The following is a 24,200-nucleotide window of genomic DNA, read 5'->3' on the forward strand; positions in this document are numbered from 1 at the left end:
ATCAAAGAAGGAGATGAGCACAAGGCCGCCTTCAGAACTAATAGAGGACTGTTCGAACCTCTGGTTATGTTCTTCGGACTCACAAACTCCCCAGCCACCTTTCAGACAATGATGGACCGACTTCTCCGAGACCTAATCAACGAAGGATCCGTTATCGTATACCTCAATGACATCATGATATTCACCGACTCATTAGAAGAACATAGGAAGATTGTATCCAAAGTTCTTCAGATACTCGCAGACAATCAATTATATCTCAAGCCAGAGAAATGCAAGTTCGAGAAGAAAGAAGTCGAATATCTGGGAATGATCATCTCCCATGATACGATTCGCATGGACCCGCTAAAAGTACAAGCAGTCGCAGAATGGCCGATACCACGAACCAAGAAGGAGTTACAGTTGTTCCTAGGGTTTTCGAACTTTTACAGACGATTCATCAGGGACTATGGAAAAATTGCCAAACCACTGACGATTCTCACCGGAAAGGTAGACTGGGAGTGGGCTGAAGACCAACAACAAGCGTTCAACATTCTCAAAAAAACAATCACCACCTCGCCCACACTCGCAATCCCTAACGATGAAGATCCGTTCAAAGTTGAATGTGATGCCTCCAACTACGCCACAGGAGCGTTGTTATCCCAACAGCAAGAAGGGAAATGGAGACCGGTCGCATTCCTGTCAAAATCGATGAACCCTGCAGAGAGAAATTACGCTATCTGGGATAAAGAGATGTTAGCGGTAATGCATGCGTTAGAAGAATGGCGACACCTCCTTATGGGAGCTAAACACCAGTTCACCATATTCACCGACCATCAGAACCTCACCTATTTCCGAGACCCCCAGAAAGTAAACAGACGACAAGCTAGGTGGATGGACACGCTAGCGAGATACGATTTCAAGTTAGAGCATGTGAAAGGCTCAGCAAACACGAAAGCGGACCTACTTAGTCGAAGAGTAGACCATCCGAGAGGCGAGAGAGACAATGAAGGACAGGTCCTTCTACCTCAGCTCGCGGAAGCAAACATTTATACTATGGAGGACGTGTTAAAAGAACACTACCTGGACGAGCTGCTAGCTTCGCAGCACAAACTAGATGATTACGTTGTAAAGAAGTTGAAAGACGATCCAAAGATTTGGAAGAAACGAGACGGAATCATCTGGATAGGAAACGAGAAAGAAGACGAATTGACATTAGGGTCATTCAAAAACAACATCTACGTACCCAAAGACCCAAAGTTGAGGGCACGTATTATCGAAGAAGAACACGACACCAGCCTCAGTGGACATCCAGGATGCGAGATATGCCAGAGAACAAAGTCACATCGTCAGAAGCCGCATGCTCCCCTCCATCCAAATCCGATCCCTGATCGACCCTGGCAGATAATCACAACAGATCTTATCGGAGCATTACCTGAGTCAAACGGATACGACGCTATCCAGGTTTTTGTTGACAGATTCTCGAAAATGGCTCACTTTGTACCCACGCACGTCACTCTTGATTCGTTAGGCTACGCCAAACAACTACGGGATTCAGTTATACGACTACATGGTATCCCAGAAAAGATCATCTCAGATAGGGGACCTCAATTCATGTCGAATTTCACCAAAGATTTCTATCAAACCCTTGGAATTGAACCCGGTTTGTCAACAGGTTACCACCCCCAAACTGATGGGCAATCCGAACGAATCAACCAGGACCTGGAACACTACCTACGCACATTCATTAATCACCGACAAGACGACTGGGCTGATTGGCTAGCGATTGCCGAATTTACATACAACAATCATCTTCACTCCGCGACCAATCAGACCCCCTTCTTCGTAAATTATGGTTCTCACCCTCGTAAAGGAACCGGTCAGAAGCCTTCCGGGCGTTCGCAAGCTGCCGAAGATTTCGCAACCTCTATGACGAAATTACACGAGCAAACTCGGCAATCACTATTGCTTGCTAATCAAAACCTCAAAAAGTACTATGACCGAAAACGCACTGAAGCACGGGAATATCACAAAGGGGATAAGGTGTGGTTAGAAGGAACTCATATTTCCACCGATCGACCGATGAAGAAATTAGATGACAAGCGATTTGGCCCATTTACGGTAAAAGCAAAAGTCGGCCCATCCGCTTATCTTCTAGACGTCCCTAGATCCTGGAAAGCGATCCACCCGGTATTCAACGAAATCCTATTATCACCGTATCACACGCCGGAGTTCCCCAATCAACCTCGTACCTCGAAACCTCCGCCGATCCAAGTTGATGGCGCAGTCGAATACGAAGCCGAAGAAATCATCGCTTCTCGACCCACTAAACTCAAAGGGGCTAAGCTCGATTACTTCGTCCATTGGAAGGGATACCCGATCACAGAAAGGACATGGGAACCCGATCATCATTTGAAAAATTCCCCCTCGCTTATTGCCACCTTCCACCGCAAACACCCTGCCGCCCCGCGCGTCATCGCCTCCGCCGCTTTACGATTTCGCCCTTACGAAAATTTCACTACTACAACCGAAAAACCCCGCCTCTTCGACTGGATCACAAACCGCTTCACGAACTGCGGCGCTAAGATTCTTGGGACAAGAATATAAAAGGGGGGGGTAATGTAAGGACCATTTCATTATTTTCCTATCCTTGCTATGTCTTGGTTATCGAACGCTTTTCCCGTTACACCTCTGGCTCTAGGGCTAGAGGTATCCTTTGCCGTTTTTGCTTCTCATAGCCCTCACAGGCTTTCTTAACCATCACTACCATTTTATATCACAGATCAGAGACTGGGTATCACTCCCAGCCAGCCAGCACACTGGGTAGGGACTGGTAGTAGGCATCTTGCCAACCAGCTCCAAGCCCCAGTAAAGCCTGGTAATACTAATAACGCCTTATCTAGGATCGTACCTCATCATGAGGATACGGTTCCTGAACACGCATGACAATTCTCTATTATTAGTATAAGTCTCTCACCTGCTGATTAATTCAAGTCAAAAGTCGTACGATAGTTACTCTCCTTTTTCCTATTGGTTGATTAATTCCTCAGACCACTTTTCGTATATTCTCCTTTTGGTCTGAGGAACAGACAGTTCCCTATATAAAGCTGTACCTATTCATGTATGGCTCCTTAGTTTTCTATTACTGAATTTACCCGCTTTACTCCTCAACAAGAACCTTTGAAGCTTACCTCTCAAAGTCCTCTACTCGCTATATTTGCTAGCGTCTGTCGACCTCAAGCTCATTGAACCCTTACTCCCTGCAAGTGCAGAAGGAGATAGGTTTAGTTTTTGTTATAGTTTATTGTTGCCTCACAAGCACCACTTTTCACTACGTCAAAGGGTCCAATGGATCAGGTAGGAAGTGCTGCATAGATTGCCATGAGCATTACCTCCGTAAGCGTGCAGCTAGTCAACAACAGACTGAGGGAAACACAGGCCCACTCACAATTGGCGAGTGATCAGTTTCTTCTATTTGTATGATGTCACTAATGCGGGACTTTTTCATTTAGAGTTTTCAGCCATTATGGGTCAGATTCTTGATGGTGATGCCAGAAAAGAACTCATCCGAGCTTCTTCTGCGGCACAATGTGGCGGTAGGAAATTTTCATTTTTTCCCATGCACCATGAGCTGGGCTGACTGGTTATTCTACCTATCAGAGGATTTATTGCCTACTCAGCATTTAGATGCCCCCTCCACCTCCTACCAGTTGTTCTTTGTCAGTTACATACTCCCGCCCTTTAACTGGCTATACATCAAGTCATGCAAACTATACTCACCACCGCAACAAGATGATGGCCTCGACAAATTCACCTCAGCATCAAGTAACAATCCGTGTGGTGTTGCATCATTTGAAGGTTGAGGGTAAGTCTGGAACGGAGTTAGTAGGAGTACGTGTCATGTTTTCCTAACCTCCAACTTCCCTAATCTGACACTTTGTTTTTATGCTGGTTACAGAACATTGAACGGGATATATCTGTCCCTTTGTCCATCACTGCATGCCAGCTACGTTTGACTATTATTGACAACCTACAGCTTCTATGGTCAGATTGGTTGGTCGGTTATGATTTATCACTGGAATCTCTTGAAATGCACAAAGCGCCAAAATTACTGATTTATGACCCCCACCTGCCTTTCAACAGCACAGAAAAACTTGTTCTCCACAACTTCTTCTTTCATATATCAGGTAAAGATCCCACCCCAAGGTTTGCCCCAAATCTGAAGGTATCAATTATCTTGGTGATGACAAATGCCCAATTCGAGGACATTTTGTCATGGAAATCGGAGTGTAAGCGGGGCCCAGGTGCCCATGGGCAACAAGTGTCTGATGGAGCAGACACGGACTTGGAAGAAGCGGAACAGTCAGGTGTTTATGATCCGATGGATGAGGTACATTTGTTTTATTGTATTTTTTCACTATTTTTTTCATGTTCTATTCTATAGGTATTTCGTGCCGCTACAACATTTGGCCAGAAACGTTGCATTGCCCAGGCTTGTGGAGGCTCAAGTGCTCGTGGAGAATCTAGCTCAAACTCATCATCCCAAAGTAGGTCATCCAGCATCCCACTCTCAGGTTCGTAACATTTTTTTTTCGTTTTTATTACCATGCCTAATTAATATTTAAATAAACTCTACTGTAAGGCCTCAACAAGTATTCCGTCCAGTTCATCAAGAGATTGTGAAATCAACAACACTTACATATCCGTGGTAAATGAAAATTGATGCCAATGATACAAACTAATCTTAACCACTTTGTAGCGTTGCTCGGCTTCACCACGGACATGTTCAGCACTGGCCCCACTCTTTTCAAGTGTAAGCCCTGTAACTATCACTAACTCTCTACTTTCGGAGAATCAAACTGGTGATGCCGAAGTCCGGATTGAATAGAGTTTTCAACTGTAACCATCCGACCACTATACCTAATCTAGTCCTGCTAGTAAATACCCATCGGAGAAATTCCTGCACGCAGCAGAGAAAGGTACATACACCCTCGCGACCGCCTTCTGAATCAGCTGCGTCCAGATAGTCCTTCAAGTTTTTTTTCCGTCTGTGTTATGTTCGTCACTTTCACTATCATAGGTTCAGAATGCGTTTATGAGCGACTTCGCAATTCTAAGCTAAGGACGGGAATAGCACTATGAAGACGGTCGCAGAACCCACCTAAGTCTTGCTCAGCTCAAAGAGCACGAGCAAACATACAATGATGCAAAGTTTGGAAGGGAACAGTACCGTGGCATGAAGGACCAGTGTCTCGCACATGTGTCGTGCATACAGCTCCCTTAAGTTGAGCTGGTTTGTCAATAATCCTTCCCATACACGACTGCAGAAGCAAAGAAAATATCCCACTGGAAACGTCAGACTAGTTTGAATCACCGTGACCATACACTCCAAGTTGGTTATCTGGGATGCATGATATGCTAGAACAAAGTTCTACCGTTCAAATTTCACCGAGAAACCTGAGCCTGTGTTGCGAGAGTGGTGAGATGAGGATTGAACACAGTTCATAATTGTTTCCTATGAGGTTGGTGCGGATACTAGTATCAAACTCTGAATTTCGAAAAACAACATTATCGTGGTCACGTGACATCCCGCCTTGTGTTTGGTTTGCACTGAAGTTGTAGCACGACCCTTTTTGCCAGTAGTACCCCTCGAACCTGAAGTCGAGCAAAAATGTCTAACACCATAGCATTGTTGGTTTTTGTAGCTCATACCTTAGTTCAAAACTGATAATGCCACCAGGTACCCCTTATCGAATTTCACGTTCAGGTGTGTGGCTTTTCACCCGCGTCTTGCTGCATTGTTTACTACATCTCCCGATTCCGTTTTTTGTATTGACTTGGAATATCCAGTACAAAGGAAGCCCAACCAGAGGAAGATCCTTCTGTGTCCGCTCGTCTCCAGCGTCTCCAGAATAACTATGAAGACTTCGGTATGCGACGTACTGTGGAAGGTATCCTCGTCGTGCATGACCACGGACACCCACACATCCTCATGCTTCAAATTGCCAACGCATTCTTCAAACTGTACGTTCTTATAACATTTATCTTACTGAAGCTCATGCAGTGTATCGTCATTATGGGGGGTGTCATACAGACCAGGGGATTATCTTAAACCCGGAGAAGACGAAATAGATGGTCTCAAGCGCAGGCTTGACGATCGACTTGCTCCACCAACAGAATCGCGCCAGTTTAATGCTTCCCACGGCGTCGATAACGAATGGGAGATTGGAGATTGCTTGGCACAGTGGTGGAGACCGAACTTTGAGACTTTTATGGTGAGTTCGTCTTCCGAACCGTATCAAATTTAAACTGACAATTGGTCCCTATCATCATGTTTATCCGCTGCAGTATCCCTTCGTTCCCGCACATATCACTAAACCAAAAGAATGTAAGAAGCTTTTCCTGGTGCAGATGCCTGAACGAAGTACGTCTTCTCATCCAACCAATTCATTCCCTCTTCGTCTATATGCTGAACATCTTGCCTTGCCTGTGCATCACAATGACGTCATTTCCACTCTTTTCTGATATCCACCCTCCTTACGGCTTTACCTTGTAAATTTGGTTTACTCAGAGGTTTTGGCTGTTCCAAAAAACATGAAACTCCTGGCTATCCCACTGTTTGAACTATATGACAATGCAGCTCGGTTCGTCCCTCCCTCCCTTCGCCCCTTATTTCCCATAATTTCCCGTAAATATGTAATTACGAACGCTCAGTCTATAAACAACCCTCATTTCCATTCACTCATTTTGTGGTGCCTGTGGACCTTCAGCCTTGTATTGCGTTCATCAATTTCCCATAATGTCCGTCTAGTTTTCACTCAATCAGGCAACTAACTCTTCTTATTTTCAATGGCAGGTACGGCCCTCAGCTCTCCGCTATCCCTCACTTGCTCTCCAGGTAAGTTTTGTGTTATCATCTGTATAGTTGTTGTAGGATTTCGACCCATTGGTCGTAAATCGGGCTCTGGATCACTATGTTCCTTTCGTTCCAGCTCTTCAGTCTGACTAGCTTGGACTATGATGGGTCATTTATTTTGCTTCTGCGAAATGAATGATCTCATTTTATTTTACCTTCCGCCACCATATTATTCTCATAATATTAGTCCTCCCTCATCACTTTTCCTTATACCCTGTTTTGACAACATGCTCACTCAACTTCCAACTCTCTCCTCGCATCCCTGCAGGTACAACTTCATTTATCAGTGATTCTTTGTTGGAGGCCGCGGGAAAAGCTTGAGAAACGATAGAAGACGCAAGAAGAAACAATAGTGGCAGTACAATGAGAGCCCCAGGACTAGTCACAATACCACATTACAATTCAGCAAAACGAAAAGTATCAAGCTCAACATAAAATCACGGCGAGGAGCATGTACAACGCCGCCAACGTGTACTCGGATTGTTATCACCACTTTCAAAGTTACTACCGCACCAATTTTAGGCAATTTGCACTTCAGATGTCTTTAGCTTTTCTCTCGCTTCCCTTTGAATTCGATTGGTAGAATTAATAGCCCCTGTTTTCGATGTTGTTAACTGAATGTAATAATGTTGCATCGCTGTGCTGCTTCCATGCTGATTCAGCGAGGCCATCGCTAAAGCTGATGCGCTGACGTCTTTGCCTTACCTTGTTGCTTGTCACTCATTCGATTTCCGTTCCAGTTACCAACCCAAAATAGGTTCTCTGACCATCATGATCGCCTGCCAAATTGAAATACATCAGAAAATCAGGGTGATTGGATGATAGCACAAGAATGACTTTGTTGCAGTAAGTAAAAGTCAGTGTATGCATGTATGTCATATTTTACAATGCAATGTTGGTATGTACGAACCATGTATGTACGTCGGGACATCAGTCATTAATAAATCTTCTTCTCTCATCATCAACGTGTATGTCATACGCTGACGTGGTGTGCATTAACACCTAAAAGATTAGAAACCTACACGGACGCGTCATTATTCATTCTCAAGTTTACCACGACATTGGTGGCTTACCACAAGTAGAATCAGCACGAGCACATTGCACCATCGTTTCTTGCGACTGTTTCTGGGCTGCCAAGTTGATAGTTCCCGGCATACCGTCACCGTCTTGTCCTCCGCTCGTTCTAGCACTTGCAATAGGGGGTCCACGTCCACCCTCGACGGGAGCCCATAGCTCCGGGGTCTCTAAAATCCTTCCAACAACGTCTTGGAACGCAGAGCGGACGCCCACTGAAGTCTTCGCACTTGCCTCGACGAAGAGAGCTCCACTTCGTATAGCATATGCAGAACCTTCGGAAGTAGGAACTTGGCGAGATTGCTCCTAGAGTAGCCGCAAAGTAAGTGGTAATGTCAGTAATAGTACAGAATGCGTGAAGGCAGTACGGTGATCAGCATATATATTAGAGCGCATATATAAATGATAACTCACCTTATCCACCTTATTACCTACTATGATCCTGACAACAGTATCTGGGACGTATGTCTCAAGCTCGGAGAACCATTTCGGAAGAGCTTCAAAGGATTCACGGTTGGCTACGTCGTAAACTAAATAGTCATTATACATGGTGGTTAGTACCAGTATGGAAACGGCGCAAAAACGAGATGAGAAATGACTATGTGCAAGATATTAAAAATAGTTTACGAATGGAATGACCATAGTAATATAGCAGAAAAATATTAAAAAAATGTAGAAACGTACCAAGTATAATTCCTTGAGCACCACGATAGTAAGAAGACGTTATTCCTCGGAAACGTTCCTGCCCTGCAGTGTCCTTTGAGTGATGATGTCAGCGCCGCTGAAATAAAGTAGTAATAAAAACAAAGAATACTGACCCATATACTAAGTTTAACTTTGCGACCATTCACCTCCATCTTGTGAACCTATGAAATCGGACAGAGCCAGAATTAGTATGAAGATCGTGACAAAATGTCTACAGCTACTTTTACAATCAACCACTTTCCATTGGGGTTGGAGTTGTTTATGCGAACAAAACACGAGAGCAGTGGCTATTACCCTTATCGCTCTTACAATGGCTCCAGTCAGTGCAAGGCTTGAAGCTAAAGTGCCTCCCACACCTCAGGTTCACTGAAGGATAACAAATGTAGAAGTTAATAAATGATTCCCACTCACTCTAAAGTCAACACCAATAGTCGCACTGGCCTCGTCCTCAGGAAGCCACTGCTCATCCGAAAATCGAAGTAGCAGGCTACTTTTGCCTACAGACGCATTCCCGATAAGCAGAAGCTTTACGTTCACTGTCGGAGACGAGGTTGATGTGGCTTTGGAAGTGGACGTTGGAGGCATGTTGGATGGTGGTTGTGCGTGCTGGGGAGCACCAGCCTGAGGCAGGCAGCACGGTTGGGGTCAATGACGGCAGCTGGCGTGGCCGGACAAGCGGACCGGTGAGTTAGTTTCATACCGTGACTAAGCGAAACGGCTTTTCACTTTGAAGTTCACTGGCAAGTTATCAGCTGGGCTGCAAACGGCTGATCATACAAACATCCTTGGACATCGCTATCAAAACATACAAGTACTGAAAGCGACAATGAAGGACTTGTTATCCGTACAAAAATCTGCGACTCTATGTGACAGATTTGATGTCGTCAATCGGGACAAAGTCCTCGCTCTCTTGTGCCCATCTTCTCCAAGATTGCCTCCAATATTCGAGTCTTCAAGCTTCAGGCCGACAAAGGGGCAATGTGTTCATGCCCAATACCACTGGTTCTAAATGCAGTCCTTATTCTTTGCATAGCCTCTGCCACAGCTATTCCGCTCTCCATAGTAATCAAAGTCCCATGCTGCTCAATCCCCCCCTCCTCGGTATCGTGATATGGTCCATACAGGCCCGTCGGATACAACCAAAACATAACACCGCACGTCGTCTTTCCCGATGCGTCCACTCTTCCTCGGTTGGTGATGTATCTCTCAACTGCTTCGAAATCATCTGAGTTAGATATTTCGTCCAGATCGCCTACTGTGAGCAATGAGCATAAAAGCTCCTGATTGGCGGTTCCGGTAGTCTGGGCAGCGCTGAATGGCCATCGTCTCTGAGTAGCTGAGTTCTGTGTCGTCGACATTTAGATCTGTCTACGGCGTCAGTGTCTGGAACAAGTCTCAAATACAAAATATCTCTCACTGAAAGGATAATCCTATAGATGGGGCTAGTGTTCGTTGGTGGCCTGCAAAGCGAAGCTTTATACGTCTATCACACTTCGTTTCGGGATTTGGCGCTTCTTCGGACCTGAGTCACGCAAGACTGGCACTGGCTGTACAGTGGGGTAAGTACAGACACCCCATCACAGGAATCCTGTGCAATCCGCCACGCTGATCACCGAGTCCATCTCCACTTAATGTTTAACATTCTCAAAGCTACTCCTGATTCCAGATTATAACATATTGCCACCTATCCCCATTCAATCCTTCATCGACCACTGCGGAGAACTTCATCCGTTTATGCTCTCATAATTCAGCGAAGTTGTGTCCAGCCTATGTTACTCGTCATTGTCACTGTATTTATCAATTTCAGATATTCAAATGTTTATGATACAATCAGCTGAGAGAGGGGTAGAAATATCTCATTCAGCGCAACTGCATAAGAAAACCACTTTCGAAATTGAACATTGAAGTAATACATTTGTGATTTTTCACGATGGTAACAGAAGAGTAGGCAACACAACTTATATCTTGGCAGAATGAAAACACGTCCACTATCACTATGCGCACATACTTAATCTACATCACTAAACACTAGCGAAAGGAGGAGGGAGCAGAGCATCAACATTTGATAATTTACGATTATCTGAGATCTAATGTATAGTTTCATACAACATCTACTTGAAGCACTCCCCGTTCTCCATGTTCGCCTGAGTCAAAGGGCGGCCTGAGATACAGTACCCTTCACCGTTGATCAAGCAGTAGTAGGCGCTGCCTCCCCTATTTTTGCAGTTGTGCGACGAAAAGAAACCGATGGATCTGGAGGGATCGCATCTAAAATTGACATATGAAGCCACAAGATTTCAGAGCAGTAAGAAGCAAAATACACATACCCTTTCTTCACATATTGCCCGCCGGTAAGCGTTTCCCCATGGTTTTGGCAGCTAGTCTGAGCAAACGAGACCGGTTCCTATGATAAATGTCAATATTAGATTCCAAGATGGTAGAAACAGTCACTCAACGGTTACAGTGCCATTGGCCTGGTTGTTCGTCGCAGGCATAGCGAGGACAGAGGTGAGGAAGATGGCGCAGACGCAAAGAGATCTGAAAATTTGCATGTTGAAGGGGATGAAAGTGCGATATGAGTACTGAGGAAGTGTAATAATTGCGATGGGTATTTATACTGACGGAACGGAAATCTGAAGAGACGAGACAGCGCATTTGGGATTTCTTCAGCTAGGCTTGGCTCTATGATACGTTTGAACTAATCAAAGAAGTTGTGTCAGACTTAGCCCTTCAACACTCCACACAATTGTCTGACAGCATATATTTGGGGCTTCAAACACAAACATGTCCGGGCTCGACGGTGTAAGTCTATCGTAAGTCACCCTTGAAAGCAACTGAGAAAACAAGGTGGAGATGGAGTGTGATACATGAATTATTTGGGTTCGACGCTTACCGCCTCAAAGAGCCATGTAATTCCTTGCAGTACGCACTCGCCTTAGTTCAAATTCTTGAGCGCTTGAGCAGATCTTCTTGCCACACACCGGTAGGGGTTCTTAGTGGATTACAAGGTGTGGTAGTTGTGGCACTGGAATAGCAATATTATCAAACCTCAGATTATCGAACTTGTAAGCGTAACACTGAAGTTATGCAAAGATCCTTACCTGAGGAGATCAAGTCAGTGCCCATGGATGCCATGATTTCTTCTAGTACCTCCGATCATGACGCTCCGGTATTGCCAAGCGACAAAAGAAGCAGTCGGTAAGGTCTAAACAACGAATCAACCCCACACATCGCAAACATAGTTGACACTCAGGCTCGAGCCAGAAAACGTTTACAACATGACTTGCTAATGTCGACTCCGATGCTATGCAAAACAAGCTCGTTGATTGATCGCCAAGTATGTTAGCGCTGTTGCTGCTCAGGCTGTGCCGGTAAGCCCTCGCTGTTGTTACATTTATCAACCACAGCTCTTAGTACAGCATTATCGTGACTTCAATGAACTTACCTGCCCGATCCACCCAGAGCTGCAGACTTGAAGCAGCAGCGAGCACCTCGGAAATGACGGTAACGTCTCTGCGATTATCACTAGCAGGATTTTGTACATCATCGGTAGGTAACTTCATCCTTACCTAAAAAGCAACTTTCGTGTGAAGTTCGTGTGAAGTCACCTCTCCTCTCCAAGTCTTGCTCTGAATGCTTTGGTAAAACTGTAACAACAATGCAACAACGTGTGTGATAAGAAATAACGGTATATTCTTCAAATTGAATCTGACCAGGACTTCAGACACGCCCCGCCACGGTCCACGTGTGACTCGACTTCGAGTTGGATATGTGACGTTGATATTTTATGTGCTACTCGCTTGGCGGCCTGGAGATCTGGGAGCCCTGGACCCGAATTTCCTCACATTTAAAAAATTCGAATCCAGCAACGCAAATACTTTGGGGCTGTACGAATGTTATGTTTGAGTACCAGACCTTGGAGGACGACTATATCACTAGTAGATATATGGGTAAGAGGAAATTATGACTCCTAACAACTTTACTCACCTTTACCTCCACACCATTATAAGGACGCTTACTCAATATTTCCCCAACATAGCGCTGGATTTCTTAATTTCAGGTTGACCTTGCCATTGTCACGCACCACTCAAGAAAGCAAAAGTAACTGTAAGTAAAATCATTGCTCACAAATATTACCTACCATACGGTACCATACCAACGCAATATACTATATACTCTTACAAAGTTACCCCCGATAGCATCAACAGAATAGGATGTGGGTTAGAATCATGCGAGATGTGTCCTGACGAAAATAAAGGTATGCATAAACTCTAGGAATCCCGGCAGGGTATGGACATTACGCCAACCCGCGCGTCCCATCTACCATGTCTAGCATCCAAAGAAGCCACAGTCGTCGTCTTCACCATCATCAGGATCTTCTTCGCCACCGTTGCACACAGTAGGGACCTTAAAGCCATCCTCTCGGATTCCTCCACCCCATGGCGTCTTCCCGACCACGGTTGCGTCTACTCCCAATCCTCTCTCTGCGAATCCCTCCCACAACTCGCAGAAGTTCTCGCCTCCGGTGAGGACAGCATCGGCTTGAATTATAGCATCACGAGCGTCGAAGAAGGAAGGGTGGCAATCTTGAAGCTTCATTCCGTTCAAGACAAGCCTGAATATGTAATATGTTAGCTCAATTTGGAAGATCCGGAGAGTAAAAGAGATACGTACTGTACGATCAACGAATTACCATGAATAGGTACCAAGGGCTTCGCTTTTCCGTGTACATCGTACTCTTTGGGCCTATAAAAGTTACCAGTGGGAATCGTTCCATCTTCAAGTGGGGCAGGAGGGAATAAGCTATCGCTATATCCATGCTTGTTGATCAGCTTCTGTGAGACTACCCAGAGCATTTCAGCCCAGACTTCGCCAATAGCATGCACGCCCCAGTAACCAGGCTTGTCGAGAGTCTTGTATGTCGATGGGTTGATCGCCTTATCCTAGAGGCAGGGGTGAGCCATAGAAAAGAAGATGAGGCGGAGAAACTCACGGTAGAATAGATAAAGTTCCTGATACCAGTTGGCCTGTTGGCAGCCCAAGCACCCATGGCATAGTCCGAATAGCTGCTGGTACTCCGGATGGTAGTAGCCAAGAAGTCTCCCCATCCCTCACCCATCCCTCCACTCTCTCCCCACCCGAGACATCCCGAGTTCGCGGGTCCACCAGTCAACCTTGTACTCAAACCATGGCTCAACTCGTGGATGACAATGCCTGCTTCAAGATCTCCGTCTCTGTAGGGATTTGCCGTGTTCCACAAGTACATTCTGCATCGGCCATTCTGACCATCAGGTGGAGTCATGAAGTTGGCATTGTTGTAGCCAGAGCCGTCCTGGGCATTTGCAATAACACCATCATCCTCTTTGCCTCCTCGACCAAAGTTGTGTTGCTGGAAGTTACCAGATACTTCATCAAAGCCATAGCTGTAGTGCGCATAAATTAGACCGCAGAGGAAGGAGGTAGACACAAACATACCGGTAATATAAATCATGCACCATATTAGATGTATAGAATAACTGCGTTACAGTCGCATCGATATATTTCTTTGCTTCATTCAATGCATCCTCGCTGTCGGTCTTCTTTGGGTCATAATCGAAGTCGAATACGGCACCTTCACTAGTGTCCCCCTTCGAGGCAGCTCCTTGTGGACGAAGGTTGTAGACCCATTCATTGCGGCCTTCCCAATTCTCGTGCGCAAAAACCTACCATAACCACCAGTGAATTAGTAACGAGCACCAAAATAGAATGCAGTAAGAAATGTTACGAACATTGTTGCCCCAAGTCGTGTTGGTCTCTCTCCAAAGACTTCCACCCACTTGCCTGATATTATCGCTCTGTGGATCATTCTTATATGGCAAAGTATGCCACCCCACTGGACTTGCCAACTTGTCTCCCAATTCTTGTACAATCGCCCGCTCGCCTTCGCTTGGGTCATTAACCCCCCAAGGGAAGATATTGTAAGATGCAGGGAGTGGACTGGGGGTAGTTGGTGGGATGGGAGCAGTTTGGAAAGAGGGGTGTGGCAGAGGAGAATCAGAAGCCCAATCCACGACAGTAACAATGCGGTGAGGCGCTATAGCTGCCACTGATGCTTCATACCAGTTATCTTGCATCTCGACTTCGAACTGTTAATTCACATCAGTAAAACAGGTGAAAACATCCTACTCGACTATCCGTACCTTCCATACTAGGTCAAGCGCTGTGCTTCCATCTGGCTTCGGTACCTGGACATAAACCATCTTGGCCTTCACAGGCGACACTGCATCAGGGACATTGTCGATGTACTCCATCATAGTCGCATGGTCGCCAACAAAGGAGGACTGGTATGTGACAGTCATGGCATTGATATGCTCGTCATACCGTGACTTGAGGTCAGTTGCAAGTTGGGTATTCGGAGTTGCTGCAATCATGAACTGCATCAGGGCACGACGTGAGTCGCCGAAGAAGCCTTCAGATGCAGGCACAAGAGCATCCGAGAGAGCGAACGAATAAGGAGTTGATACATGCGCACAGTTTGACGAGTGGAGGTGTTTAAGCTCAGAAAGAGATGTCTCGTGTGCAGATGGTGATGAAGAAGGGAAGACTGTCTGTTCTGACGGGTTAAAGAGGGCAGCAACAAGGGTGGAGCGCTGTGAATCTATCTCAGAATTGAGCTGGTCACAATAAGTGACATGAGGGTGGGCAGCTGATTCAGCGTTGCCAAGTGGCGACGGAGCAGGGCCTTGGTAGAACTAAGTCATGTGAATGAGTGAGTGAAAGATAAGAGAATTGGAAATGAAACATACCGAGTTGCCATATGATAGAACGACGCCATCTTTGATGTTGATGTTCATATTGCCGTCAGAGACCTCCATGCCATTTACGATCTGACGAACGTAGATATGTGTTACGCCGGTGTTCTTATCTGTGTAAGAATCATCCCGGATGACCCAGTGCTTGTCGGGGTTCACATTGTCAGCTGCCAAGATATCACTCAAAAAAGAACGAGCAACGACATAGGGGTTAGTGTGAGCCGGGAGTGGAAGGAAGGAGTTGGTCGTGATCTGGTAAGGACTCGAGTTGAATACAGCATGCTCATTAGCGTGGCCAAACCCAAGTGATTTTCTACGACGAGCAACGAACGACTGGTCGTCTGAGCTGCGGAGAGGAGCTGGAGTTGATAGGGCACGGCCGGCAAGGCCTGCGAGAGCGAGGGTGACTGTGAAGAGACGACGCATGGTGTGGCAGCCTCTCTGTGATGGGGGGGGAGAGGGAGAAACAAGGAGGAGGACCGCCCGAGGTGTGTCTTATAAGGACCCGTTGGCGTCAGGGACTTGCGTGTTCTGTATCAGGGCTAGTATTTGGTTATCACCCTTTTATGGTAATAATTCATCCGATTCGTAGATTACCACTACACCCCAGTCACACTCCACGTCACATCTTGTCTGATACTATCTTGTCACACATCACGTGCACTTCACCAGTCTCCCTGCCCGGTGCCAAAACAGAGTCTCTTCGTCGTCCTCAACTGGTTTGCTCCACACTTTCTTTTCAGCCCAACCGCCCGCCCGCTCAATCCAGATGTCAGTTGGTCGGTTCAGCCGACATCCATCGAATGCGAAACCCCACAACGGCGTCCAGAACCGCTGCCACCATGCCACATCTCTACGTCTGCTCAGTACGTGCTCATAAAACAGCATTTGTCCTCCAGGTCTAAGCACATCTTCCACCAGCCCTTTGATCGTCTTCTGCGGGTCAGGGACAGAGCACAGAGTCATTACCGATATAAGTGTGTCCACCGTATGTCGTTCTCCGAGGGCACTCATTATCGCCGTCGTATCTTCCGCACCACACGCGAGCACTATCAGCGAGCCTGCAGACTCACTGTACCCTGCTTTCTCAGCCACCTCCTTTATCTTGCCATGCATATGCCTGTTTGGTTCTACCGCAACGTATCTCGTCACCTTGTCTCGTTGTAGGTAGTTTATAGTGTGTCCATGTCCTGGCAGTCAATCAGACATTTCCTGAAGTAACGTGTGATCCCGACATACCTGCTCCTATATCAAGTACCACGCCGTGTGCATTATCAGTTATGAGTTCCTTCTTAACTGGTCTAGCTCTCTCGTCCACCCCATTTCCAAATGCTGTCCATACATGTGCCATGAATAGATGTGAAACCAAAGTAGGCTGGAGTAGTATGCTAGGACTAAGCCACAATGCTGCGAGAGTAGGCCATAATGCAGACTGGATTGCGAATCGCAGATCGATGAGCAGTCCAATGGACGCTGATAGCTTCATGGCGTCTACAGAGAGTTCGTAGCGTGTCTACTGAATTCGACATCGTCAGGTTATTATGATGTTTTATTATACACGAATATAAGCGCCGGTAACTGGCACTTGTACTGATACCGAGACCCGTGGTCCGAGTTCTCACGGCTATACGCGTCTAAAAAAGTATCGCCAGTCTTCTCTCTCAGCCAACGGGTGCCATCTCGACATCGTTTGACACGACGTTGGCCATCATTACAGACGTCGTCAGCGAACATTTCCCGTCGTGCTGACAGTGAGTATCTATCTTGTAAAGTTTTGTCTCAAACCGACGCTGATGAACTTTGACATTAGACCATGTCATTCCGAACCAGTATATCCCGCACCTTCCGTACGCTTGCCACTGCCATCGTCGTCGCCATCGGTCGTCTCGACAAATCCCTCTCCCCTTCAGACACAATAAATCGCCTCCGTTCTCACAAATACACCTATTCAGATGCAATATATATCTTCCACCTCCTCCTTGCCTCGTTTTGGCTCACCATCATGGAAGTACCACCTTTCCCTTACAAACTCATCATCCCAATCCTTTACTCCATCGCTCTCCTCATACCCTTTACCTGCCAATTCTTCATTCCCGCAACACCCATCTTTGCTTGGGTCCTTTCCTTCTATTCTAACCGTTTCATCCCATCCCCCTACCGTCCATCTGTCCACGTCGCACTTCTCCCAACACTAGAATCGGTTCTCTACGGCGCTAATGTATCAGACATCCTCACCCGATTTACACACCCTCTCCTCGACATCATCGCTTGGATTCCCTACGGCGTCCTCCACTACACCCTCCCATTCGTCGTCGCATTCTTCATCTGGCTCTTCCGATACCCGCTTGTCCTCCGCACATGGGCAAAAACCTTTGGTTATATGAATCTCATTGGCGTACTCACCCAAATCATACTGCCTTGCGCTGCACCATGGTACGAGCTCATATATGGTCTTACTCCAGCATCGTATGCGACCCCAGGCTCAGCAGGCGGCCTGGCACGCATTGACGCCATCTTCCACTCCAATGGATACCAAGCTACATTTGCTTCCTCTCCTCTCGTGTTCGGTGCTTTCCCTTCCCTCCACGCGGCATGGGCTACCCTCGAAGCACTCTTCCTCTCCCACTATTTTCCCCACATGTCGAAAGTAGTATGGATATACGCCGGAGTTCTCTACTGGAGCACCATGTACCTGACGCACCACTACCTCATCGACGTCGTAGGCGGTGCGTGTTTAGCTGTTGCTGCGTTCTATGGATTTTTCCCTGAAGAGCTGAGGGATAAACGTGCGGCTGTGGCGAGACCGTTTAGAGTGGGGAGATCCAAGTATGAAGTATATGATCTCGAAGAAAGGAGAGGAATAGTAGAGGAATTTGAGGAGGAATTCGCGAGTGAAGAGAGTACGAGGTCAGAGGATGGGGAAGAGGATGGGATCACGTTCCGTTCACCCAATGTTGGGAAGCAACTTGACGAACCTAGACATTCCGGCGAGTACACACAACCCAATGGACATTCTCAGGTAAACGGTTATGCTCGCACCAATGGCTCGCATCAACCGAAAGCTAATGGACGTGCAGGTGGAGGCCGGAGTCACAGACACACGGCGAGCATCGTAAGCCTTATCAGGGCTGATGAGAGGATTGAGAATGGGGAGGAGGGGTGGAGTCCTATAGGGAGTGCGGGCTTTGTGTTCCCGCCTGTCCGGGACGAGGGGAGGCGGTAGGAGGAAGTAGGGTGTTTTTGAGCGAAAATTGGGACGAGGGTTTTTTTGCATGAGATCTCGGAGGTGTTATACCCCCTACTCCAAGGTGCTTAATTGATGAGAATCCCTGGGTTCAAGAGCTCATCCTTCCGAACAATCTCTGCTTGCATGAATGGATTATTTTTTATTCGCGCCTTTTCTCACGTCCAACGGAATACCTTTTTCTTTCCTTTTTGTTTCGACCAAGGATTAATGTTTACGCTACAATCACGACCGAGGTAGACGGGATGCTAATTGGCAGTGAGGAAGTAGGCACACACCGTGGATTTTTTGTATTTATTTGGGGTGGTCAGGATAATTCACGACTCAAACTGGATACAGCACGGCGAGTGTCAATGATGTTGAGACGAAGAGAAAGAATGGCATCGAACTCACATCGACAATTTCGCGGACCTGCAAATCGAGTTTCTAGCAGTAGGGACTTTTTATTCTTTTCGCTGTGAGGCTAACCTCTGACTTCTGCGCTTCAGCTGCGTTAGTAGAGTGAATCAGCGAAGGATGCACTCTTCCTGGGATACTTTGAAATTGGTCTATATCCGCTCGAAGTTGGCAGGCTATCGCCGTGAGCTCCATATAGCCGAATCCCGCTCATTCGGTAATGAAGTACTTCAGTAAGCTTCAGTATTTGGATGCATGGTCTTCAAAGATTTTCCTTACCCCAGTGATGTTCTTATCTTTTAACCTGCGCACCATCATCTTGTGGACCTGCTATGACTGCCAAGTTTGACTTTCGTAAGATACTGACCAAGTTGACGCCGAATTTACCATGTTATACCGCAGGTTTAATCTGGACCTTCAATCGTGCCTTTTTTTGCCTTTCGACAAACCTATAAGCAGAACAAGAACAAGAGTGGCGACTCATCTCCCTCGGATATGTGTCAAAATAGTTTTGTCATCCTTTATTTTGTATCATTCTGACACTGGAAGGTGAGTAAGCTCGTACTTGATATGAGGGTTCAGCGACTCACGAGATATCATCAGAATGTACATCTGAAGGAGGCGCACATTAACTATGTGAATCTCCTGTGATTTTGAACTCCTTTATCGGGGGAAACGTACACCGATAATGATACACTAGCGATGAGAACAGGTTGGACGGCCGATGTTTCTCGTGGACGTTGTTTGATGCAATTTGCTTCCGGGTCAGCTATAAAATATATCCCTCACGGATAGATTTTGTTTTTCTTGGTGCCGTAGCGATGTGACTGTCTTCATCCGACTCACGGCTGTTCTTTCTCTTGAGTACGCGGAGTTCAGCATATCAATTGAGGTGTGTCTTTTTCACTGAGATAAAACTTGGGAAATCTCAGTCACGAAGAACGCGCGTTATGTAATGGTCACATGATTGGTCACATGACCATAATTCGTGCATGATGCATGAACCTTGATTGAACCACACTCCTATCAGAAACGTTGAAAGTCGCCCATCTCCTATTCATCACCTCAACTGACTTGTCAGCAATAGCATTCTCTGATATTATTGCTTATTACAGCTTATCCTCCTATATACGAGTTGGTTTGCATCAATTCTGGAAATACTGATCATTCGCAGTAACAGTACGTACTACATCCTTAATTCATCCGCATGGCCGGAAAGCCCCATTCTCATTTTTATTGTTCAGCTCTACCTTTTGTGACGGTTTCGACACTGTATCTCCTTTATTTTTATCTACACTGGGTTTAGACAGATGTCTTCCACATTTAAACCTGCGGACCCCGCCGACTCATCTAGTTCAGCCCCCAAAACCAATGCACCAAATCTCACAGCAAACAACGGAGGTCACACCTCTTCTGTCCCTTTTCCAGGCCCATCGCACTCCCCCAAAAAGTCGCCTCAAATTGATATCGATTTGCATCCGCCCTTCCCTTGGGATTCCCTTAAAGCTGAAAGCCTCCGTGCAGTATGCAGAGACATCGTAGGAGCGAGCGTTGGCGGGACCCACGTTAACGTAGGTGGGAAGAGGGGAGAAATGATTGCTTTCTTGAAGGTCGTCGAGGAACTAGGCAGTATGTGTTTATATCCCTTTATTTACTCTCGCTTCATTTTGGACGCCTTATGTCGTTCTTTGGGAATACTTTCTATTTCCTTGCTCTGAGCTCAAAATCAGGGAGCTGGAATTTCCGTTCTCGTTCTACTGCTGTTCTCACCTACTCTGCATTTGCCTCTGTTCCATCCTTGCCGAAGTAATTGGTGCTAATTCCAGTCATCAGGGGATAAGGCCCTCGAATTGGATTTTCACGATGCAGAGGAACCTTCTGCCACGGAAAGCAATCGTAAACGCAAGCGGACCCTTGGAGAAGGTGACACAGCTGAAGCGAAAACAGCGGAATCAGGAGATGATAAATCTGGGCCAACGACGAGCCCGCGGCGCACGATGAGGACACGCAAGTTATCCACACGAGCGGGCAATACGAACGGTGTTTCAACGCCTGCACAAGAAAGGACAGCAAGAAGAAAGAGTCGTGGTGCGGCGAAATATGTTGTCGATGATAAGGAGGGAAAATCGGAGGGAAAGAGGAGGAAAGGAAAGACCGCTGATGTACCTTCTAAGCGTGGTGGAGGGGTATTCGATGGTGTTTTGTTGACTCCTCGTAAAGTTTCCGGGAACGGTGGTACTCAGAGGGAAGGTGTCAATGCGGTAGAAAAGGATGGGGATGGGGAGCAGCAGCAGGAACAGGAAGAGGAGGGACAGAGGGGAAGTGATGTTGGCCCGGAAGACGCCGGGAGCGATGTTGCAGTAAAAGAAACAAGGCGGGGTGCGTTTTATCTGCCTACTCTCAATGGTGCAAGTGTTGAAGGACACGCTACAGAACCTGTTGTCATCATGGTGGAAAGAACTGTCGAGACAGTTGTAGATCCTGTGATTCCAGGTCCTTCTTCTTCGTTGGCAGGTAATACTTCATAGTCTCACCAACTTCCATCGAGGATTTTGCTAACGTTTTTCTGCGTACAAGGTCTTGACTCCACAAACGTGGAACAACTACCCGAAAACGGAGGTCTATCTAAGGGTATTGCAATCGCTTCTGTGGCTATCCTCTCTAATTCATCTACTGTTGCTATTTCAGACACACTCGTTATCAACACCTCACTTCAAGATGACGAGGAAGAAGACGTTGAAATGGATCTTGGATCGCCTTTTTCGGCCAGTCCTGAAGCGACGGCGATTACATTGGGAAAAAAGGTAGTGCAAGGCGAGGACAGTCAACAAGCCCCGGGAGCTGGCCCTCCTGAAGCGAATAGTTATACGACCATGCAGGCTACAGGGGGGTCATCACTGATAGCTCAGTATGAGAGCTCAGAGGGCTCAGTGAGCTCAGAGCCGGATGAACTGAACCTCACTGTCTTTGCATAAGGATGACGGTATGATTGGTCCAAGAATAAAATAACAATAGTTACTAATGTCAATCTGCTTATCTGATAGAAGTCCTTGCGACTCCCAATCTAGTCTTTTGTATCGCAACAGCAATGTTGATAAGAGTGAGACACTATCTATCACATGGCGCTGGCGTATTGCATGCATCTCAACGTCAAAATATCTTTCATCGTTATATGTTTATGTTCCGAGAGTCATGGTCTTCGCAAAATGGAGCACGCACAGGTGTTGTTTGTTCGGCAAGGTTTCTGGGTCAACCTTCTAATATGGCATGTGATATGTAAAATTTGCTCTACCAAGATAAGCTTCTCTACTGACAGTTCTTGTGCTGCATAACCTGTGTATTACGAAAGTATAATGATGCTGATCGAGGATCGAGGATCGTTATCATAATTTTCAAAGAGTCTGTGTTACTGTACTTTTTTAGCCACATCACGCATCGCTTGGATTTCGGTACTAGTTGTGGTTGCCGCGGCGTACTAATTCAAGTGTCTTTACTCCGAGTCGGTTTTCAGTCTGTCACCAGGTGTATTTAGAGCTGCATCTAAAGCTTTAACGCTTTCATAAGTCATATACTGGCCTATCCCGCCATTTGACCCTCTAATTGTTGACACCCGCATTTTACTTGAATGCCATGGCCCGCCGAGGAAAAAGCCAGTCAAGAAGTGCATTTGGTAGCAATAAGAGAAATCGATCTCAAGGTCAACAGGCTATTATAACAGTCAAAAAGCCAAAGTTTTTAGCCCGCGGTGATACTTGCAGCCTGCCCGGTTCCTGCGGTCCCGACGCCATCAACCTTTCTCAGGACGAGCAGCACGATGACCTTCAGAGTACAAGTTGCCAGGCGCCAACAAGTGTCTTACCCAAATCTGAGTCCACGATACCAATGCACCCTATAGCTACCAGTGCTTCGCCGCCAACCCAAGCATCGTCAGTTCCTTGCAATTCCAAAGCAAGTGGTGCCAGTGGGCCTCTGCGGAAAGCTAAGACGAGGAAATTAGTGCGTGCGTCCCCAGGTCTGTCAAACCGTGACGGTGAAGATGAGGAAGAACCACTTCCTGGAATTCAAGCAAAGCGCGCGAGACACAGCGTCACTGGCGGCGCACAACTAAAGCATGATAAACTAGTACGTGCATCGGCGTCTGGTTCTAGTTCTACGTTTGAATGGTGGCTATTTTTATAGCTCTGGTTCTATGGCAGGGTAAGTGCCCATATCTTCTTGTACCCAGGGAAATTCATTCACCTTGACTGTTGCTCTGTATGATATCTATTTCGATACCAAGTGAGTCGCCTCGACTTCGATCAATTAAAGACTAGTAGAACTACTTTCAAGAAACGGTACGAATATACTTCACCTGTTTTCTATCTTCGACTTAAATCCGTGTTTAGTAGAAGGGAATCGCGTGCGTCTCCTTCCTGGTTATCAAAACGTTAAAACCCACTAATTATAAATTTCTAGTGAGACTCCACCACCACCTTCTCCAAGTTTAGCCATTACTGATTTCACATCAACGATTCTCCAATCAGCAGTGCGGTCTACTATCTCGGTGGAAAGAGCGATTAGCAAATCTTCAGATACGCCTTTATCTAGTCATCCTCAACATCCTCAAGACGCTGCATTTGTAGGGGGTGGTGGCATCGGCGACCTAAAACAAGATGTCCACGCGGATGCAACCTCCAAGAAAGACAAAAGTCCAGAATGTCCTGACGACCTGAGCGAGATATTTCCCATGTCCGACCTTAGCGCAATGCCAGGGCAAGGCGAAGAGAAAGTGGATGAAGCAGAGGCTGCTGTTCAATTACTGCAATGTAATGTGGACAGTGATGCAGCTCAATGTCAGCGGTCACAGTGTCATCAAATGGCGCCGGAGAACAACGACCTGCGCGAGCAGATCCGCAGACTTTGTGAGGAGAATAGTCGCCTCAGTACAAAACCCAAGGGTAGACGGAAACGAACAAATCCACGGGCATTATCTCCTGCGGTAGCCTTGGAAAATTTTGATAACACCATCGACTGTGTTTCGGAAAAATACATCAAGACCGAACTAGATGATCTTAACGAGGCCGTGGATGGCCTAGTCGCAGACATTGTCTCGATGGTT

At 46.5% G+C, this 24,200-nt stretch overlaps 10 protein-coding genes across 10 annotated transcripts; 4 read left to right on the forward strand and 6 right to left on the reverse strand.

Moving 5' to 3' along the window:
• Positions 1-3,502: 3,502 nt before the first annotated feature.
• On the forward strand, positions 3,503-4,558 carry SERLADRAFT_439755 (uncharacterized protein; the record flags this gene model as incomplete). The annotated part of the gene is made up of 5 exons (XM_007320169.1): positions 3,503-3,572; positions 3,637-3,695; positions 3,769-3,867; positions 3,935-4,366; positions 4,421-4,558. The coding sequence occupies 5 exons, from the start codon at positions 3,503-3,505 to the stop codon at positions 4,556-4,558; spliced, it is 798 nt and encodes a 265-aa protein (XP_007320231.1).
• A 1,043-nt stretch (positions 4,559-5,601) lies between these two features.
• Positions 5,602-7,540, forward strand: SERLADRAFT_471586 (uncharacterized protein; the record flags this gene model as incomplete). Its single annotated transcript, XM_007320170.1, has 8 exons — positions 5,602-5,667; positions 5,717-5,743; positions 5,827-6,000; positions 6,071-6,251; positions 6,325-6,400; positions 6,548-6,620; positions 6,833-6,874; positions 7,161-7,540. The coding sequence occupies 8 exons, from the start codon at positions 5,648-5,650 to the stop codon at positions 7,180-7,182; spliced, it is 615 nt and encodes a 204-aa protein (XP_007320232.1).
• Positions 7,541-7,673: 133 nt separating this feature from the next.
• SERLADRAFT_471590 (uncharacterized protein) lies at positions 7,674-9,299 on the reverse strand (the record flags this gene model as incomplete). The annotated part of the gene is made up of 6 exons (XM_007320171.1): positions 7,674-7,910; positions 7,966-8,272; positions 8,381-8,496; positions 8,651-8,723; positions 8,785-8,832; positions 9,083-9,299. The coding sequence occupies 6 exons, from the start codon at positions 9,254-9,256 to the stop codon at positions 7,903-7,905; spliced, it is 726 nt and encodes a 241-aa protein (XP_007320233.1).
• Positions 9,300-9,420: 121 nt separating this feature from the next.
• On the reverse strand, positions 9,421-10,115 carry SERLADRAFT_471593 (uncharacterized protein; the record flags this gene model as incomplete). The annotated part of the gene is made up of 2 exons (XM_007320172.1): positions 9,421-10,035; positions 10,089-10,115. One exon carries the CDS (start codon positions 10,027-10,029, stop codon positions 9,631-9,633), a length of 399 nt encoding a protein of 132 aa, XP_007320234.1.
• Positions 10,116-10,705: 590 nt separating this feature from the next.
• Positions 10,706-12,465, reverse strand: SERLADRAFT_471597 (uncharacterized protein; the record flags this gene model as incomplete). The annotated part of the gene is made up of 8 exons (XM_007320173.1): positions 10,706-10,939; positions 10,999-11,075; positions 11,128-11,209; positions 11,294-11,505; positions 11,565-11,719; positions 11,773-12,053; positions 12,117-12,318; positions 12,385-12,465. 2 exons carry the CDS (start codon positions 12,232-12,234, stop codon positions 11,815-11,817), a joined length of 357 nt encoding a protein of 118 aa, XP_007320235.1.
• A 252-nt stretch (positions 12,466-12,717) lies between these two features.
• Positions 12,718-15,888, reverse strand: SERLADRAFT_362344 (uncharacterized protein; the record flags this gene model as incomplete). Its single annotated transcript, XM_007320174.1, has 7 exons — positions 12,718-13,286; positions 13,346-13,614; positions 13,665-14,094; positions 14,147-14,373; positions 14,440-14,796; positions 14,851-15,119; positions 15,453-15,888. 7 exons carry the CDS (start codon positions 15,886-15,888, stop codon positions 13,001-13,003), a joined length of 2,274 nt encoding a protein of 757 aa, XP_007320236.1.
• A 127-nt stretch (positions 15,889-16,015) lies between these two features.
• On the reverse strand, positions 16,016-17,020 carry SERLADRAFT_471603 (uncharacterized protein; the record flags this gene model as incomplete). The annotated part of the gene is made up of 2 exons (XM_007320175.1): positions 16,016-16,652; positions 16,702-17,020. The coding sequence occupies 2 exons, from the start codon at positions 16,946-16,948 to the stop codon at positions 16,117-16,119; spliced, it is 783 nt and encodes a 260-aa protein (XP_007320237.1).
• Positions 17,021-17,125: 105 nt separating this feature from the next.
• SERLADRAFT_450689 (uncharacterized protein) lies at positions 17,126-18,404 on the forward strand (the record flags this gene model as incomplete). The annotated part of the gene is made up of 2 exons (XM_007320176.1): positions 17,126-17,213; positions 17,273-18,404. A coding segment is annotated over one exon (1,128 nt), but the record flags the coding sequence as incomplete, so codon positions are not given.
• Positions 18,386-18,844, reverse strand: SERLADRAFT_393874 (uncharacterized protein; the record flags this gene model as incomplete). Its single annotated transcript, XM_007320177.1, has 2 exons — positions 18,386-18,481; positions 18,540-18,844. The coding sequence occupies 2 exons, from the start codon at positions 18,734-18,736 to the stop codon at positions 18,478-18,480; spliced, it is 201 nt and encodes a 66-aa protein (XP_007320239.1).
• A 1,568-nt stretch (positions 18,845-20,412) lies between these two features.
• SERLADRAFT_416512 (uncharacterized protein) lies at positions 20,413-22,598 on the forward strand (the record flags this gene model as incomplete). The annotated part of the gene is made up of 6 exons (XM_007320178.1): positions 20,413-20,731; positions 20,936-21,481; positions 21,536-21,616; positions 21,680-21,733; positions 21,791-22,085; positions 22,147-22,598. The coding sequence occupies 5 exons, from the start codon at positions 20,413-20,415 to the stop codon at positions 22,075-22,077; spliced, it is 1,287 nt and encodes a 428-aa protein (XP_007320240.1).
• Between the last annotated feature and the right edge of the window lie 1,602 nt (positions 22,599-24,200).

The sequence above is a fragment of the Serpula lacrymans genome (assembly GCF_000218685.1).
Source record: "Serpula lacrymans var. lacrymans S7.9 unplaced genomic scaffold SERLAscaffold_9, whole genome shotgun sequence".
Taxonomy (NCBI): Eukaryota; Fungi; Basidiomycota; class Agaricomycetes; order Boletales; family Serpulaceae; genus Serpula; species Serpula lacrymans.